This window comes from Panthera leo, chromosome E2 (assembly GCF_018350215.1).
Source record: "Panthera leo isolate Ple1 chromosome E2, P.leo_Ple1_pat1.1, whole genome shotgun sequence".
In the NCBI taxonomy this organism is placed as follows: Eukaryota; Metazoa; Chordata; class Mammalia; order Carnivora; family Felidae; genus Panthera; species Panthera leo.
Genome location: NC_056693.1, coordinates 1,315,294 through 1,334,207, shown reverse-complemented (window position 1 = coordinate 1,334,207; position 18,914 = coordinate 1,315,294). Strand labels below are relative to the sequence as shown.

General features: G+C 45.6%; 2 protein-coding genes across 2 annotated transcripts; one reads left to right on the top strand and one right to left on the bottom strand.

Moving 5' to 3' along the window:
* Positions 1-304: 304 nt before the first annotated feature.
* Positions 305-18,065, top strand: LOC122207629 (zinc finger protein 211-like). The gene is made up of 5 exons (XM_042917721.1): positions 305-511; positions 1,333-1,371; positions 4,090-4,216; positions 5,407-7,071; positions 17,781-18,065. The coding sequence occupies exons 1-4, from the start codon at positions 350-352 to the stop codon at positions 6,819-6,821; spliced, it is 1,743 nt and encodes a 580-aa protein (XP_042773655.1). The 5' UTR covers positions 305-349; the 3' UTR covers positions 6,822-7,071; positions 17,781-18,065.
* LOC122207647 (vomeronasal type-1 receptor 1-like) lies at positions 17,747-18,676 on the bottom strand. The gene has a single exon (XM_042917770.1). The coding sequence runs from the start codon at positions 18,674-18,676 to the stop codon at positions 17,747-17,749; it is 930 nt and encodes a 309-aa protein (XP_042773704.1).
* Positions 18,677-18,914: the final 238 nt, after the last annotated feature.

Below are 18,914 nucleotides of genomic sequence, written 5' to 3'. Positions count from 1 at the left end.
AACAACGAACCCAGAAGTATGGGTGTTGCCCTTCCTCAAGGAGTGGAGCCCAGCCCCGCGGTGGCGAGGCCACTTCCCAGCGACCCTCGCGCTGCCGCCTCACTTGCCCGGGGGATAGCTGTGGAGACATCCTTCGCGGAGCCCACGGAGCTACAGAAATTACACTACCCAGAATGCTCTCCGTGCGCGCCGGGCTGCGCCGAGCCTAGGAAGGCTCAGGAGAGGGCACTTCCGGGAATCACGTGATGCCGGGGCGGGACTTCCGGCGTCCTCTTCTTGGCGGTCATTTTGGTTTCTCGGAACTTACATCGGTGTAGAGGTGCTGAAGCACTGGTTTGGGAGCGAGGTGATGGGACCAAGAAAGCGCAAGGGGAGGCGATGTCCCCGCCGCGCAGACTGGCGTCCGCGACTCGCCGGGCTGCCCCGGGCTGCCCCGCGCCGGGGTCGGGACAGGGACCGCCGGCCCGGGTGTCCGCTCCGCCCACAGAGTCCGCGCAGGGACCCGGCTGAGGTAAACGCGCGGCCCCCGCACCCTCCCCGCCCTCCCCCACCCAGAACCTTCAGGCCCGAGCGCGGGGCGCCTGCTCGCGTCCCTGCGGCCCGGGTCCCGGTGTCCGGGCCCGGGAGGCGCTCGCGGGCGGGGACCCCGCGTCTGAGCGCCGGCGTGACTGGGTGCGGGAGCGGGCTGCAGGGGGCGCCGAGGGGGAGGAATCGGGGGGGGTGGGGTGGGGTGGGGTGCGCCCTCTGCCGTCGGGAAACAGAGGGTGTGCGGCGGGGGCACTGGCGGGCTGGAGGGGTTGTCCCTTCATGTGAGGACTCTAGATGCGAAAGAGAGTTTTGGCCAAAGGAGGAACACGATCTCTGGGATTTAAAAATTTCCCAAAGGTTGGGGCGCCTGGGTGGCTCCGTTGGTTAAACCTCTGACTTCGACTCAGGTCATGATCTCACCTTTCTTGGGTTCAAGCTGACAGCTCAGAGCCTGGAGCCTGCTTCGGATTCTGTCTGTCTCTCTGCCCATCCCCCGATCGCTTGCGCGCGCTCTGCCTGTCAAAAATAAACATTAATAATAATAATAATAACAACAATAATAAGTAAAAGTTTCCCAAAGGTTGCTCTTAAAGAGAATAGATTGGAAGGGGGTTGATGAGGACAGTGGGGCGCCGGGAGGTTTCATCTTGAGCAAGGTCACACCCCCGGTAAGAGTCTCACTCCAGCACAAGGGTTTGACAGCTGAGGTCACCTGGCCCTTGAGCGGGGCAGGGGTACAGGGTGATCTGAGCCCATGGAGTCTGGCCATGGTTACCTTCCTCTAAGGCCTGCCTCTCTTCACAGGTTTCTGTGGGTGAAGAGATGCTCATGAGGCCAACACAGGTCAGTGGAGGGAGTCTGCTTCCTGGGGTTAAGGTGTCCTGGGACTCTGCCTGCCATTCTTCCAGGTCTTGGGTCTAGGGGACCTTGGAGAAACCCTGAGCATGGCGTCCTGAGGGGTTCTTGTTTCTGGCAACCAGTTGAAAGAGGTGTGGAAAGTTATCCTAGGAACAGGTACTAATACGTGCAAATACTTGGAGGCGTAATTTAGCTGGGAACGTCCAGGGAACTGAAGGTTTCCTTTTTTTTCCTCATGGAAGCAAGGGGACAGGAGGCAGGACTGGAATGGTTGCCTTTGAGGTCAGGTGTCTATTCTGGAGGCAATAGGAGGTTGATTAAGAGCAAAGTGATCTTGGGGCGCCTGGGTGGCTCAGTTGGTTAAGCGTCTGACTTGGGTTCAGGTCATGATCTGGCAGTTTGTTTGAGCCCTGTGTCCGGCTGTGTGCTGACAGCTCAGAACCCAGCACCTGCTTCGGATTCTGTGTCTCCCTCTCTCTCTGCCCTTCCCTGACTCACTCTCTGTCTCTGTCTCTCTCTCTGAAAAATAAATAAACATTAAAAAAAAAAAAATAGCCATTCTGAAATGGGCCAGGGCTACTGCTTTAAAAAAAAAAAAAAAAAAAAGAGTCAGGTGATCTTATCCAGGTCTTAACAGGCTTCATCTGGCTGCACAGTGGAGGACGGATGCTGGGATAAGGGAGGGAGAAGGATGACCCAGAAGAATGCTACTGTAATAGGCTGGCTAGTTGAGTGTTATCAGATGTAAACAGTGGCCCTCGAGGTGGGAGAAATGGTTGGATTGTGGATTCATTTTTTTAAAGTAGGGCCAACTAGACTTTCGGTTGTGAAAAGTGAAGGAGAGAAAGGAAGGAATCAGGGATGACCCTAAAGTTTTTGGTCTCAGCAGCTGGAAGGCCGGAAGCTCCGTCAATGGAGGTGAGGTGGTCAGTGGTGGAAGCAGTGTTCAGTGGGGGATATCAGGAGGTTTGTTTCAGCCATATGCGGCCTGAGATGTTTCAGAGACCGCTGAGTAGAGGCATTAAGCGGGCAGTTGCGCGCACGCTTTGGTGGTGGGGGGCAGGTATCAGGCTGGAGCTATCCCGCAGGTGATTGCTGCTGTGTCAGCCTAGGCGGAGCTGTGGTTTACACTGAGGAGGGGGGATTTTCAAGTCTCAGCGGTGGTCCTCTTAACCGTCCAAGAGGATGGTGTGGGCCAAGAACTGGGTCTCTTGCTTGGGCACCTTGTTGAAGGTAGTCGGTGTTGGGGACACAGGGGAGGGAGAAAAGTGGCCGTGAGGAGGGTGTGGGCAAGAAGGATGATCTGGCAGGTTACCAAGGCTTCCAAGAGAGAAGTGGACATGAGAAGCATGTGGAGGCAGAGGAGTAATTGAGGCTGGAACTGGTGCTTTTTCACCTTTCTGTGGATTCCCCAGGATTTCGTGTTGACCCTTGGGTGGGACATGAGATGTTTCCGTCAGGATGGTAGGTTATTTCAGAGTCCGCTGTGGTCATCTGTGAGTTATTAGGCCTAGGGTAGAAGAGCACTGGGGCTGGGTTTTGAATAAGGTTTAGGTGTGACTGGAGGGGGCAGGATGGGCCGCACACAAAGGTGTATCTGAGATGTGGGTGTGGTTCTGGTTGGTGAGGTTGAAGCAAAGAACAGAGCTAGCTTTCTCCCTGTGAAGGGGAGGCTTTCCCGGCAGGATTCTGGACTGTGCTTAGTAGTAGAGGCCATCAGAGATTGAGTAGTTCTGGATCCTACTTGAGTTTGCTCAGCAAGCAGTGTCTTGTGATGCCTTGTGCCAAGTGACGAGGGGAGAGTCCAGGGGGAAGCCTGTGCTGTGGGGTGGGGAGGTAGTTGTGGTGGAGGGAACGCATCTGTGGGCTCCAGAGATGTAAAAGAGGTGCAGTCTACAGAGTCATGTGCCTGTGAAGAGGGAGTGTGAACTAATGGCCCCAGGGTCCTGATATTGCGGACTTAAGGTTGAAGGGAACGCCCAGATTTGGTTGTCTGGGAGGCACAGTCTAGAGGACAACGGGGGTATTGGCGGGAGGAGTGGGGCCCTGTGTGCCAGGCCCAGAGTTTAGATGGTGTTTATCTGATGATCTGCTGTGGTTGCTGAGGGCTGAACAGCAATTAGGAACCATGAGGAGAGAGCACCAGTGGTGCCCATGGGGTAGGGTTTTTTAAGGTTTTTTTGTTTATTTATTTAAAAAAAAAAATTTTTTTTTTTTAATGTTTATTTATTTTTGAGACAGAGAGAGACAGAGCATGAATGGGGGAGGGGCAGAGAGAGAGGGAGACACAGAATCGGAAGCAGGCTCCAGGCTCTGAGCCATCAGCCCAGAGCCCGACGCGGGGCTCGAACTCACGGACCGTGAGATCGTGACCTGAGCTGAAGTCGGACGCTCAACCGACTGAGCCACCCAGGCGCCCCTGTTTGTTTATTTTTTGAGAGACAGAGACAGCGTGTGAGCGGGGGAGGGGCAGAGAGAGGGAGACACAGAATCTGAAGCAGGTTCCAGGCTCCGAGCTGTCAGCACAGAAGCCAACATGGGGCTCAAACTCACAAACCATGAGGTCACGAACTGAGCCGAAGTCAGACACTTAACCGATTGAGCCACCTAGGCGCCCCTAATGGGGTGGTTTTGTTGGGGGAAGAGACTGTGGATCTTTGGGAGAGGGGCTATTTGTGGTTTCATCTGTCTCCATCCTGACAGGACAGTGTGACATTTGAAGACGTGGCCATGTACTTCTCTTGGGAGGAATGGGGTCTCCTCGATGAGGCTCAGAGATGGCTATTCCACAATGTGATGCTGGAGAACTTTGCACTTGTGACCTCCCTGGGTAAGGCCCTCATTCCTACCCCAGGGACCTGGGCTAAGCTCTGCTTTTCTGTTTTTATCCCAGGGGTAGCTGGGTACTTGTCCCATCAGAAACACGGGCGCTGCTTCCTTCCCCATTTCCCGGTTACCTGTTGTTAGGGTTGGGCTGAGTGCGCTGCCCCGGGGCCTCGCTGGGAAGGATTCACGTGACCAGTAGTCTTGCAGTTATGCTACTGGTTTCCACCTTGCTTGCCCTTTCACTGTCTGGCCGACTCTGTCCAAATCCACACCACCTCCCTGCCCCGGGTTTTGCCCACTTCCTATAAGTGAGGACATTCCCTTGTCCCTGCCTGTGCCAGGAACTGTGGGCACTGCCACGGTCAGTTCTCACGGGGACTATGGCAGTTCTTGCAGGGTCCTCCTCTGAGGATTGTTTTGGTAATACTAATTTTCTTTCCTGTGGTCTTTTATGTGTTTAGTTGCTCTGGGCCCATGCGGACCACTCATCTGTCCTGCCTTTCCCTTAGGACTTGAATTATGCAGGTCCTATTTAGTTCCTGAACCTCAGGTTGGGGAGGAGAGGCCTGGGTGCTTCACAGGATCAACGTGACTCCAGCCATGACAAGATGGGCTCATCGGGGCTGTGTTCAGATGATACCAGAAACCTGTCCTATTCCGCTCAAGTCTTGGTGCCACTGGCCACCTCATTTCTACTTCCTTCCCCATTCTTGACACTTGCTGACTTGTCATTTCTACTCTGAATTTGGTTCATTCCCCCTTCTCTGAGCCCCTCTCTTATTGCTTCCTCTGCAGCGCTCTGTCACGTCGCCCTGTACATACCATATCGTGGGGTGTGCACGTATCCTCATGTGGTTCTTAAACACCAGCTCTCTTACACTTGGTTTTCCTGGGCCCAGGTGCGCCCTTCTGCACAGTTACGGGCAAGGATTTACCGAGAGCCATTAGCAGAGGAGTGAGCTGTGGATCCTACTGCTCCTCCCTGTGCCACGCCCCCACCATGTGTTCTTCACCTGGTGAGGCCTCCCCACTGTGTGACCTTTCGAAGCAGCTTCTTGACCCTGACCCCAACTCCTTTGTCCCAGAAACAGTGCCATCAACTCATCCACTGGTGTATTGGACACACGTTAATGATGGTGCTGCCTCTTCCCACTACTGCGTCTGTGTACTTCACTAGAATTTCTCTGCTTGCAGGTTGTTGGCATGGAGCAGGGGATGGGGAGGCACCTTCTGAGCAGAGCGCTTTTGTAGGAGCGTCGCAGGTTAGGACTCACCAGGCAAGTCCAGATCCCCAGAAGGCACACCCCTGTGAGATATGCGGTCTGGTCCTGAAAGACATTTTGGGTGTGGCTCTGCATCAGAGAACACATCCCCAGCTGAGACCTCGCACATGTGGGAGACGGACCAGTTTCATTGCAAACCTTCACCAGCACGGGAAGCAGCACAGTGTAGAGAAACCCCTGAAAAGGGCTTCACTTGTGAAGAGCTGCAGGTTCCATGTGCCAGGGGAGTCCTTCACCTGTGGGGAGGTCAACAAGGACTTCCTCACCGGTTCAGGCGAGCACCAGCACCAGGCCAGTCGTGATGGACAGAAAGCTCACAGTAGCACCATGTGTGGGGAAGCTGTTCACAGTGGGAAAAGCCATCACAGTTGGTGTGAAGACAAGAAAGCCTTCAGCCACAAATGCTCTCTTGCTCAACACCAGAGTGTCCGTGCCCAAGAAAAGCCTTACAGATGCAGTGAATGTGGGAAATCCTTCACCCGAAGGTTTAACCTCTTGCAGCATCAGAAAGTCCACACTGGAGAAATGCCCTATAAATGTAACGAATGTGGAAAATTCTTCACCAATATCTTCGGTTTCATTCAGCACCAAAGAACTCACACTGGGGAAAAGCCTTACAAGTGCAGCAGATGTGGAAAATTCTTTGGCCAAAAGTCTACCCTTACTGTACATGAGAGAATTCACACTGGAGAAAAGCCCTATGGGTGCAGTGAATGTGGGAAATTCTTTAGACATAGCTCCAGCCTCATTAAACATCAGAGAGTTCACACTGGAGTGAGGCCTTATAAGTGTGGTGAATGTGGAAAATGTTTTACTGACAACTCCTGCCTCATTAAACACCGTAGAATTCACACTGGAGAAAGGCCTTATGAGTGCAAGGAGTGTGGGAAACTTTTTAGCCAAAGTTTTGGACTCACTCAACACCAGAGAGTTCACACTAGAGAAAGACGTTATGAGTGCAGGATATGTGGGAAATCCTTAACCCGCAAGTCCTACCTCATTCAACACAACAGAGTTCACGCTAGAGACAGGGCTCCCGAGTGCGGGGAACATGGGGAATTCTTCAGTGACACCCAGTTTGCTCAACACCAAAAAGTTCACATCCGAGAACGGCCTCATGAGTGCGACAAATGCGCAAAAGGTTTCAGCGGAAGGCCTAACCTCATTCACCACCACACAGGAAGTCTGTATACATGCAGCAAATGTGGGAAAGTCTTCAGTCAGCGGCCTGCTCTGATTGAGCACCAGAACGTTCACAGTGCAGGTGGGCTTTATGAGTGCACTGAATGTGAGAAAGCCTTCAGCCAGAGATGTGACCTCATTTGACACAAAAAAGTCCACACTGGAGAAAGACCTCATTGAGTGCAGTGAATGTGGAAAAGCCTTCAGCCAAAAGTCTCCCCTCATCAGGCACCGGGAAGTTCACACAGAGCAAAGCCATGGCCGTGTAGGGAACAGGCTGTTTACCTGTTTGATATAAAGACATTGGAGGAGAGCCTTCGTGAAGGAGACGTCTTCCTGAAGTTGAACTCCTGCATCTTAAAACACCACAGGGAAGATTCCCTGTATATTCCAGGTATGTGGGAAGCTTCCAGGAGCCACTCTTCCTAACCTGGGTGGGGCGCTTGCCGAGATTGTGTCACTGCCAGTTTCTGTGGTGTAAGTCCTCTGAACTCTACTGTCTGAAATGCCCAGGCTCCCGTGGTATTTACGGAAGTAGACCTCAGATTTCTCTGGAGAAAATGAGCAACTTGAGCCTTTAGGGGGACATCATTACCTTCTCTTTAATTTGTCACATTCTTGACCCAGTTTTCTCCCAGAAGACCTTATTTGTGTTCTGTTGGTGACCTGAAGAGGAAATTTGTCTTCATGGACATTGTTTTCATGACACTTGTGGTGGATTTTCCAGTCTCCATGTCACCAACCTGTACACGGGCTCACCTTGCTATGGTTTGTGCAGTAAAAAAGGCCTTATTGTTCAAGCCACCTTTTGTCTTGGGGGTTGTATTCACTAACAGGTGCTTTGCAAACATGCAGGGGTGAACAGCTTGCGTGGGAGTCCCAAACTTTGGTGCGCCTCAGAAGAGACCGTGTAATGGCAGAGGACGGCTCTTCAGTTCGGGCCTAGTTCACACTGTTGCCCGTGGCCTCCAAGGAAAGACTGTAGGCTTTGTACAACTGATTGGCAGCCTGAATGCCAAGGTCTTTTTGCAGGCCCAGAGGTCACACTGATGAGCAGGCACTGGTGACAGTATCCGGTGCTTCCGGGACTAGTTTCTTTGCTTATGGTGCATATTCTGTGATGACCGCATGGTGAAGGGGAGTTTTCTTCCCCAGGTCCTTCAGAGGAGCCACGTGCCCTGATGTCTAGAGTTTTGTAAAGTAGTGTCACTGATCCTAAAGCTGTAGGGCCCAGGGAATACCGTCATTGGTGCACAGACATCGCGTTGACAGGGAGAGGTAGAGCCTGCAGCGAACAGGTGGGCCGTGCCTCTTCTAAAAGTGTACCCACAGCTGCTGCAGTGACTGTGGCTGTGGCTCTGTAGGGTGGGCACGTACCTTCGGGCCTGTGTGTCTTGAGTACCTGAGGTCATTTGCATAGAAAGTAAAGGTTTTGTGGATTCTTGTGGCTTTCTGGGCTGTTGACCTTAGAAGACTTACTAGACATGTAGGAGAACAAGCATAGGGACGGGAGATCTCACAGTCCAGTGGTATGGCCTCTGTGACTAAGGCGGAAACATCCTTCATTGCTCAACAGTATTTGCTATTCCTGAGGTAAGGCATTCCTCCTAAAGCGTTAGCAGAGAGTGATGGATGGGGCGCCTGGGTGGCTCAGTCAGTTAAGCATCTGACACTTGATTTCAGCTCAGGTTATGATCTCACAGTTCATGAGTTTGAGCACCATGTCGGGCTCTGCTGTAAGAGCGCAAAGCCTGCTTGGGATTCTCTCTTTCTCTCTCTCTCTCTGCCCTTCCCCCATGCTTGCTCGCTCTCTCAAATATAAACATTAAAAAAAAAAGAGGAGGTGATGGAGATAGTAGAGGGTTGACAAACCTGATTTTTTATAAAGAGGGGGAGATCCATACTTTATTTTGAATGATTGCTTAACCATTAAGTTATTGCACATGAAGTAAATTGCACGTATTTGAAGTGTATAAATTGGTATTTTGTATAAATAAGTTTTTGACAAGTATAATCCATGAAATCATCGTAATTGTGATAATAAACATAAGTCCCACACATGTTTAACTCCTGCTTGTTATTAATCTCTTTCCCTGCCCTCTCTGGCTCTCTGGGCAAACGTGGATTTACTTTCCTTTACAATAGACTATATTTTCTAGAATTCTAGATGATTGGAATTTTTCTGGTTTCATATATGCTGCATAATTAGAGATTCAAAAAAATAGTTTGTTCTTTCACTGCTGAGTAGTATTCTCTGGTGTGAATCTACTGCTGTCTGACGTTCTTTTCCTCTGTTCATTGACATCTGGGTTTCCAGGTTTGGGCTGTTACAAATAAAGCTGCTATGAAAATTCACGTATAAGTCTTTATACAGATACATGTTTCATTTCTCTTGTGTTACTTCCTCTGAGTGCAATGCTTGAAGCGTAGGGTAAGTAAATATTTAACTTTTTAAGAAATTGCCAAACTGATGTGAAATGGTTATTTCTTTTCATATTTCCTACCATCAGTGTATGAGAGTTTCACTACCTTCCTGGTTCCTGTGAGGCATGGAAATTTCCACTTAATCTTTCCCTCCCTAGGGTCCATTTGCAAGAATGTAAAACCACTCAGATCCAGGCTTGAACTGGCTCCTCAGCAACAGTACCACTACACATGCTGCCTATAATCTGGTCCCTTTGGTTTGGTGGTGTCCTATGTGACAAGCATAGCAGGAGGTGACAGAATGTTTGCCAGCTTTCTTACACTATCTATGTGAGGAGTAATCTTTCTCAATCCGTTTGGCCTTGTGGTTTCCTTACTAGACAAGGCTATGGCAGATTGGCAAGCAAAACCTAGCAGCTGCTACTGCAGCAAGATTACTTGACTGTTGGACACCCCCCTTTTCATTACCATGACTTCCTGGTTTCTTCATATCTAGTGAAGAAGGCATTGTTTGGCCTTACCTTTCAAAGTTACTTGTAACCAAAACCATTGTAAAAGGGGCTACCTATAACACTGGAAAAACATATATTGTAAAAGACTAAAATGTCTCTAAGATAAAATGTAGTAGTGGTTTTCAAAGTGAGGAGGATATTAGTAATATAGTACAATATAAAAGTTGTGATAGTTGGGTCACCTGGGTGGTTCAGTTCGTTAAGCATCTGACTTGATTTTGGCTCAGGTCATGGTCTCACAGTTGTGAGATCGAGCCCTGTGTTGGGTTCTGCGCTGAGCATGGAACCTGCTCAAGATTCTTTCCCTCCCTCTGCCCTTCCTGCGCTCTTGCAGATGCATGCTCTCTCTCAAAAACAGTGAAAGTAAACTTTAAAAGTTGTGATATGTGGAAACATGGGACGTCAGATACAATGGTTTGGTAAAGAACACAATATAGATAGGATAAATGATAATGCCTATACAACTAAAAAATAGCAGGGATGTCTGGCTGGCTCAGTGGGTAGAGCACGTGACTCTTCATCTTAGGGTTGTGAGTTCAAGCTCCATATTGGGTGTAGAGCTTAATTTAAAAAAGAAAGAAATACCAGATGGAGGAAATCTCAAAAGCCATTGGAAAGGGGTAAAGCCATTGGAAATTTTAAAGGAAAGCCAAACATCTTAAGACATGAAAGGAGAAGCAGACCTATAGATAATGAAACACAAAGAAGGAGGAAGTTACTGAGGGAGACTGTTTACAAAAGGGAAACATGCTGTTTAGACCCATTGTAATAAGGAGAATCAAGGACAGGAGAAAGTTATGCACATGTACAGTAGGAAATATAGAGGAACAAGAATCTTTTTGAGCTCTTCCCTTTCCACAGTTAGTGAATGCAAATGTACCATGAAATACATGTTTTTAAAATATTGAAGTAAAAATTATGTGTATCAAGAATATCCTCAGCCAGCCGACAGACACATGAAAAGATGCTCAACATCACTAATGAGTGATGTGCAAATCAAAACCACAATGAGCTATCACCATACACCTGTCATAATGGCTAAAATCAGAAACGCAAAAGGCAACAAGTGTTGGCAAGGATGTGGAGGAGAAAGGCACCCTCCAGCACTCTTGGTGAGAATGCAAACTGGTGCAGCTGTTGTGGAAAACAATAGGAAGATTACAGAAAATATTAAAAGCAGGATTACCGTATGATCCAGTAATTCCACTACTGGGCATTTTCTCAAAGAATACGAAAACATGAATTTGAAAAGATACAGGCATCCCTATGTTTATGGCAGCATTATTTACAATAGCCAACATCTAGAAATAGCCAGTGTCCATCAGTAGATGAATCAATAAAGATGTGTGTGTGTATACAATGTGTGTATAATATGTATGTGTGTGTATGTACATCTTCAGGATGTATAGGAATGTTAGCCATAAAGAATGAAATGTCATTTGCAACAACATGGATGAATCTGAAGGGTATAATTCTAGGTGAAATAAGTCAGAGAAAGACAAATACCATTTAATTTCACTCATGGAATTTAAGAAACAAAACGGGTCCCTGGGTGGCTCAGTTGAGTAAGCATTCAACTCTTGATTTTGGCTCAGGTCATCATCTCATGACTCGTGAGTTCGTGCCCCTCATCAGGCTCTGCACTGACAGCACAGAGCCTGCTTGAGATTTTCTCTGCCCCTTCCCCTCTCACAGGTGCTCTCACACACTCTGTATTTAATGTTTAAATAAAACATTAAAAAATATAGAGAACTGCTGAATCACTGTATTGTACACCTGAAATTAATATAACACTGTACCTGAATTACACTGGAATTAAGTTAATTGAAAAAACCTTAAAATATTTTGAAAAGATAGAATGGGCTAAGTAGTAAATAAAGTTTCAAAAGAAATGTCCTCAGCCAATATGCATGCCATTTGAAAGAAAAAGCAATTAAAATATTTGTGGGCATAAGGGTGCCTGGGTGGCTCAGTCAGTTGAGCATCAGAGTCTTGATTGCGGCTCAGGTCATGATCTCACGGTTGGGGAGTTCGAGCCCCACATCGGGCTCTGCACTGATGGTGCAGAGCCTGCCTAGGATTCTCTTACTCTCCCTCTCATTGTTCCTCCTCTGCTCACTCCCTATCTCTCTCTGTCAAAATAAATAAGTAAACATTTAAAAATATATATATTTGTGGGCATATTAGACCTCGGAATTTTTTTTTTCCAAACTAGGAATCTGCCATAATGACTCTTAAAAACTAATATTCAAATTAGAAAAAAACAAGCAGGATGGTGAAATGGGGCTGGAATGTAAGGATAATCCATATCCTGATAATGTTTTCTACTATTTAAAAAAAAATAATTTTGCAGACATACACAATTTCAAAGTAAATTCTGGTATGGTTGATAGTTTTAAGAGAAAGAGTTGCAAGTGCTGAAATGCTTATTTTAAGTTTTTATTTTGTTGACTCTTGTTACTCTGGTTGAAGTTGACAGTTGGTTTTTAAAACTTACAATTCGGGGCACCTGGGTGGCTCAGTCGGTTAAGTGTCCCGACTTCAGCTCAGGGCATTATCTCACAGTTCGTGAGTTCGAGCCCCGCGTTGGGCCTGGAGCCTGCTTCGGATTCTTTGTCTCCCTGTCTCTCTGCCCCTCCCCTGCTGATGCTCTGTCTCTCTCTGTCTCAAACATAAATAAAAACATTTAAAAAAGAAGTTAAAACTTACAATTCACAGGAAAAATAATCATCAAGACACATTTAGAAGGTAAAGAAAAAAAAGATAAGGTGGATTGTTCTTCAGAAATTAGGGCTTGTTATAAAACTAAAAATGACAGTTTGATATTAGATATTTGCAGAGTTACACATACAGATCAGTGGGGACCATGTAGAGTTTAGAAGGAGATCCACATACATCTGGACAATCACTTGATTTATGATAGACTATGTTACAGAACCTGGTGTGGGAGGGAACTTCTCTAAAGAAATATGTTCTAATATGCATCAAAACATGGACGAAAACTTACACAGCTGCATTGTTACTCCCAACACGTGAAAGCAATACAAAGGTCCATCACTGTAGAATAGAAATCGTGATACGGTGTAATGGGCCCTCAGATCATTGTGATCCTTAAAACATAATATTGGAGGAAAACCTTAACTAGAACTATACAATAAACAATATAGCTCTAAGAAAAACATCTAGTGAAATGTCTCTCTGGGGAGGCGGTTGATGTTGCTGAAGCCGAGCAGCTGGGAACGCCTGGCCCGCTCAGGGTGGACAGCCACCTGCTGCTTTTGCTCGTACTTCTCCGCCTTCTCAGAGACCATGACCACCTGTTATGGGTCTGATCAGATGCTTTGATTGTGTCTGCTCAGCCATAGATTACTCCCGCTACATGCTTCAACAAGCTCTGTTTTCCCCCTGAGAACACTCTTTAAACAGTGTAATGAATTGTGATGTCTATTGATGATTGATATGATTTTCCCAATAAATACGAGAATGAGGAGTTTGGGGCAACCATCCTTCCAAACTGTCGTCCCCTGCTCCCTTTCTCTTGCAGCTGACTTGTTTCTGCCTCATTTTTCTCCCGTGTGCCGTTAGGAAAGTGGAATATGGTGCCCTCAATAGCAATGAAAATGGATGATACAGACACATTGAACAGCATAAATGAATCTTACTGACATGGGTTGGGCAAAAGAAATAAATGCATAATATATGATTTCACTCATATAAATGTCAGTAATATACAAAAACAAACTATAGTTTTAGAATTTATGCATAGTAAGGAAAACTATTGAGAAAATCCAAAAGGGGCACCTGTGTGGCTCAGTTGGTTAAGCTTCCAATTTTGTCTCAGGTCATGATCTCAGATCATGAATTCGAGCCCCATGTCGGGAGCTGTGCTGACAGCTCAGAGCCTGGAGCCTGCTTCGGATTCTGTGTTCTCCCCCCAGCCCCCGCCCCACTCCCAACTTGCACTCTGTCTCTCAAAAATGAATAAGCGTTAAAAATTTCTTTAAGTCCAAAAGATGCCGACTTTAAAAATCTGATGTTGCTTTCCTCTTGGAGAAGGTGTAGACCGTGTCTGGGATGGAGCACTTGACATGGCAGGGCACACTACAAGTATACTTTGTATTTCCCTCAGTGGCAGATACAGAAGTATCTATTTTAGGAACATTTGTTAAATTCTAAATATATATATATTTAATATATATACATATATAATATTCTAAATATACTTAATATATATACATATATATAATATATGTATAGTAATTCCCTGTAGTAATGTTACATTTCACAATAAAAGTGTAAAGAAAAAAATGGGGTAAACATAAGTGTGGTCCTTAAATTATAGCACCAAAAAACATAAATAAAATGTAAGAATTAAAAAAAATTTTTTTTTTAATGTTTATTTATTTTTGAGACAGAGAGAGACAGAGCATGAACGGGGGAGGGGCAGAGAGAGAGGGAGACACAGAACTGGAAGCAGGCTCCAGGCTCCGAGCCATCAGCCCAGAGCCCGACGCGGGGCTCGAACTCACGGTCCGTGAGATCGTGACCTGAGCTGAAGTTGGACGCTCAACCGACTGAGCCACCCAGGCGCCCCAAAATGTAAGAATTTAATGGAGATGAATTATACATAACCTGAACAGAGCTGAAAAGAGAAAAAAAAAAAAAAAGGAAATGGGAAACCAAAAAGGTTGAATGTTAGATTTAACTAGCAGGTTTCTCTTGAGTGAGACTTCTGTCATGAGGGGCAAGGCATGAAACATAAACACAATCAGTATCCCTATCAGGGTTCACAGACCCAGAAAGTGATAGCTTGGCTGAAAATCAGGTGAAACACAGATCAGTCCATAAAATGCAAAAGAAACACCTTTCCCCAAATGATTCATTCAACTTCAGAAACTGGATGATCAGTTACTTGGAAGCAAAGTATTTCCATTAAAAACAGGGTCTGGAACTTGGACAAACAAGGTTGAGTCGAGTGGTGCTGTGGAACGATGGCTGGAGTTCATAGGCTGTAAATGTGTTTTCTCATCTTCCAGATGGACATGAGGATAGTTAGCTTGTATGTATGAGCAAATTGTTAGTAAACCCATAAAGATAAAATAATTTCAGGCGCACTGTTAGAAAATATGAAATCTGCCATAGAGCATACAGACCAGTAAGGTCAGGGGACAGACATGCAGGTGAGGAAAGAACTGAGGGCGGCGGGCATAAGCACAGGTCTCCGAGAGCTCACTGGGAGGTGGGTCTGCCTGAGTCAGAGAGGTGGGGTCATCACAGATAAGGAAACTGCTGTATCTTCTGTGGCTTCGTTGATCAACTGTATGGATTAGGTGTCCTTGGGCTAAGGCTCAGTTATAGATACAATGTATTCTCATCAACTATTCAGGAATTCATTGGTCTAAGAATTACCTTAGGACTAGAGAAGACAGAAGTTAGTGGTGACTGGTAATTAGAAAGCATTTAATCAGGGTGGTTTAGAGAAACACACCCTGACCTGATAGCGGGGACTGTGTGAATGGATATAATGGGAACGATAAGACCTCATCAGAGACTATTGTGCAGACTTGAGCTCAAGAAAGAGTTGCACAGTTCATGAAATTTTTATAAAAATTAATTGGACTTAAGGAGGCCTTTAAATGTCATTTTCTGTGTGCAAATAAATAAGGTTATACTTTCTCGAAGACAGCATTCAGTCCTAGGATTTATCAAAATTAACTATAAAATACAGTAAAACCTTGGTTTACGAGTATAATTTGTTCCAGAAACATGCTTGTAATCCAAAGCACTTGTATATCAAAGTGAATTTCCCCATAAAAAATAATGGAAACTCAGATGATTCATTTCACAACCCAAAAATATTCAAATAAAAATGATTACAATACTGTAATAGAATACAAAATATAAAGAAAAATAAATTAACCTGCACTTACCTTTGAAAACCTTCATGGCTGGTGTGAGGGAGATGAGAGGAGAGTTATTGTGTAGGACAACTTTCGTTATAACAGAATCACTGCTGTCTGTTGGCTCAATGGAATCTTTTTCTGCACAGGGGTCATTGTATATGCTCGCGTGGATATTGACTGCAGTATAATGTTAATACACTCTTGTCATATACTATGTTACATTAAACATATAAGGCAATATGGCAGCAGAAGAAAGGGTCTATATCTGCAGGCAGCCTGACCTAGAATGAAGCAAAGCCTTCCTAAGCTTTCTCTTGTATGGATAAGCAAATGACTGTCCACAGGTGCTTTGAAGTGACAAAAAATACACTAGTACCAGTTGTAGGCAACTTCCAGCATTCTGAAAAATCACTGATTTCTGCCAAATACCATGGCCTGAGACTGAGCATCTGAGCATGGGAGACAATCACCCACGATCCTGCAGAGAGAGAGGGAGAGGGAGAGAGAGAGAAGAACCATTGGTTCAGTTGTAATCATGTAACGTTTGGCATCATGTACTACTCGTATTGCAAGACATTGCTTGCTCATTTATAAAGTTAAAATGTCTTAGAAATGTTTGCTTCTTTTGTGGAACGAACACTCACGTAACAAGTTACTCACAAACCAAGGTTTTACTGTAGTTGTAAAATTGCCTGGACTCTTCAGCAAAATTAAAAGATTGAATTAAAATCCTAAAGACACGGGGCGCCTGGGTGGCTCAGTCAGTTAAGCATGTGACTCTTGATTTCAGGTCAGGTCATGATCTCATGGTTTGTGAGTTTGAGCCCCGTGTCAGGCTCTGTGCTCACAGTTTAGAGGCTGCTTGGGATTCTCTGTCTCTCCCTCTCTCTCTGCCCTCCCCCCAGCTCTCTCCCTCTCTCTTTCTCTCCCTCTCTCTCAAACTAAACTAAACTAAACTAAACTAATATAAAATAAGATAAAATCCTTAAGGACAATATGAACAGCGTGAATTAAATAGAGAAAAATAGGCCAGTGGGGAAAAAAAGAACTCTTATATTTGATACTAAATGTGAGAAATAGAGTGAAAAATGCTTAAGCTCTTGAAATTTTGTCTTTTGTTTGTTTATTTTATTTTAGGGGGAGTGCAAGCAGGGGAGAGAGGTGGAGAGAGAGAAAAAGAGAATCTTAAGCAGGCTCCACGCTCAGCACAGAGCCTGATGCAGGGCTCGATCCCACGACCTTGGGATCATGACTTGAGCCGAAATCAAGATGGGATGTTCAACCGACTGAGCCACCCAGGTGTCCCTGCCTTTTGTTTAAAATAAATGCCAATGACTGAAAGTTGGAAACACACTAGGTTTGAGAACCATTAAACCATAATATTTTAACCAAAATTGGGAGTCAAATGGAAGTTTATTAAAATGAAACACATTTTATTATGTATGTACTAAATGACATCTAAAAAGCAAAGGTGATGATTCACACATGTTCCTACACCTCTTCATTGACCTTTGTCATTGTTAGGACAAAGTTTAGAATTTTCCTCTGATCTGTGGTATTCTGCCACAAACACTACAGTTTTGTTGTTTATTAAGGTTGCGTGTACAGGGGTGCCTGGGTGGTTCAGTCTGTTGAGCGTCCGGCTTTGGCTCAGGTCATGATCTTGCTGTCCGTGAGTTCAAGCCCCGCATCAGGCTCTGTGCTGACACCTCGGAGCCTGGAGCCTGTTTCAGATTCTGTGTCTCCCTCTTTCTCTGCCCTTCCCCTGCTCACGCTCTCTCTCTCTCTGTCAAAAATAAATAAACATTAAAAAAAAAAAGAAGGTTGCATGTACCTTCCCCATATGGGCCATTCCAGGTCTTTTCCCTGATAGATACAGTCTCATTCACTTATGTTTAGGGAAAAAACCTGTTACAACTATTGAGAAGCCCTTACTAGATATAGGTGACATTTTACTTATGTTGGCAAACTTGGTAGTTCTCATACACTATACTCTGTAAAGGACCTTAAACTTCTTAGCTGAGGAATACAGCCTGTGTATGTTAAGTAATAATTGCATATTGTGTAAATCTATTTTGGCTCTACTGTGCCTGTATGAGAGTGGGGTGTTAATCACTGGATATCACAGATTCCTAGAATTGTAACTAGCACCAAATAGTCACGTATATTTTAATGAAGGGTGAAACTAAAAACAGATTTATCTGCACAGGTCAAAAGATATACACCTGTTTTACCAGATTAAGGAAATTGTTTTCCTTGTCCAGCAGGCAAAGCAGAACCGGGAGACATGCACATCACTGCTGATGAACACAAATGGGCTGAATGTTGGAAAACTTGATGCTGCAAACACACTGATGTTTACTAGCCACTCGTTTGGACTCTGAATAAATGTTATGCAAAGAGACAAAATGGCAGAGAGACAGTAACAGCAGATGAAGGAGCTCACCAGCATCAGGATGGTTTGTGTGGCTCTGGCCTCATGGGAGGGTCTGGGGGAAAGGCTGCGGCTGTGAATGTGTTGGACTCGCTGCTTGTGCCTGAGCAGGACAAGGACCATGGAGCCACTGGCCCACACCATGATGCTCAGAAACACAAAGTCAAAATAAAAATATATGACAGCATTTAGTGAGCCTCTAAGTTTATCTTGTGGTAGTTTAGAACAGTAGACAAATATATTTTTTAAAGTCAGGTTTTTGCTGTTCACTGGCCCAGTCATTTTCATTGGCGTGTAGATATTTAACAGGAGATGCAAGATCCAGCAGAGGAAACAGCAGAAGCCAATGCATTTTGGAGATGTTCTGAGCCCCATCACCCCAGAGATTTTAGGATGAAGCTTACTGGCCTGGTAGCCACTCAACAGGCAGGTGATGCTGAGGGCAACTCCTCTGCTCACCCTGTGTACATAGAAGACAACTTTACATCCAGTGTCATCTAGGAAAGATTTCCATCCAAAAGCTGCCATGGTCTGAGGGATCCCTTTGGAGAAAAGCACCAAGTTGTTGGCTAAGACCAGTTGGTTGAGAATCAAGTCTTTGGGTTTCAACTTGTGTCCTGTGAGCAAAGTGAAGGTATAAATACCAAAGAGGAGGGAATTTCCCAGGATCCCCAGTGCTGCCTGAATGAGGAAGATAATCCCCATTTCCAAGTTGGAAGAGCCCATCAATTTCAAGTGGAAATTGGTCTTAACTGGGGCAGAAGATCTGGAGGAAATCCAAAATATATGTATTACTATCTTCATGTTTCCTGTAGGGCTTTCCATAAACCACACTTTTTCTGCATAGAGGACATTCAGAATATGTCCTTAAAAGCAACAAAAGGGTCAGATAGTGGTTATTTAAAGGAGATTTTACTACGTCACTGTAGAGAAGATGTTTCTCCAAGGATGCACACCAATTGAC

Excerpts from the sequence above, each read along its gene's own strand:
- LOC122207629 (XM_042917721.1), top strand. The coding sequence starts at position 350 with ATGGGACCAAGAAAGCGCAAGGGGAGGCGATGTCCCCGCCGCGCAGAC. Across the intron at positions 512-1,332 it reads CGCGCAGGGACCCGGCTGAG|GTTTCTGTGGGTGAAGAGAT; the intron begins GTAAACGCGCGG and ends CTCTCTTCACAG. Across the intron at positions 4,217-5,406 it reads TGCACTTGTGACCTCCCTGG|GTTGTTGGCATGGAGCAGGG; the intron begins GTAAGGCCCTCA and ends CTCTGCTTGCAG.
- LOC122207647 (XM_042917770.1), bottom strand. The coding sequence starts at position 18,676 with ATGGGCTCTTCCAACTTGGAAATGGGGATTATCTTCCTCATTCAGGCA.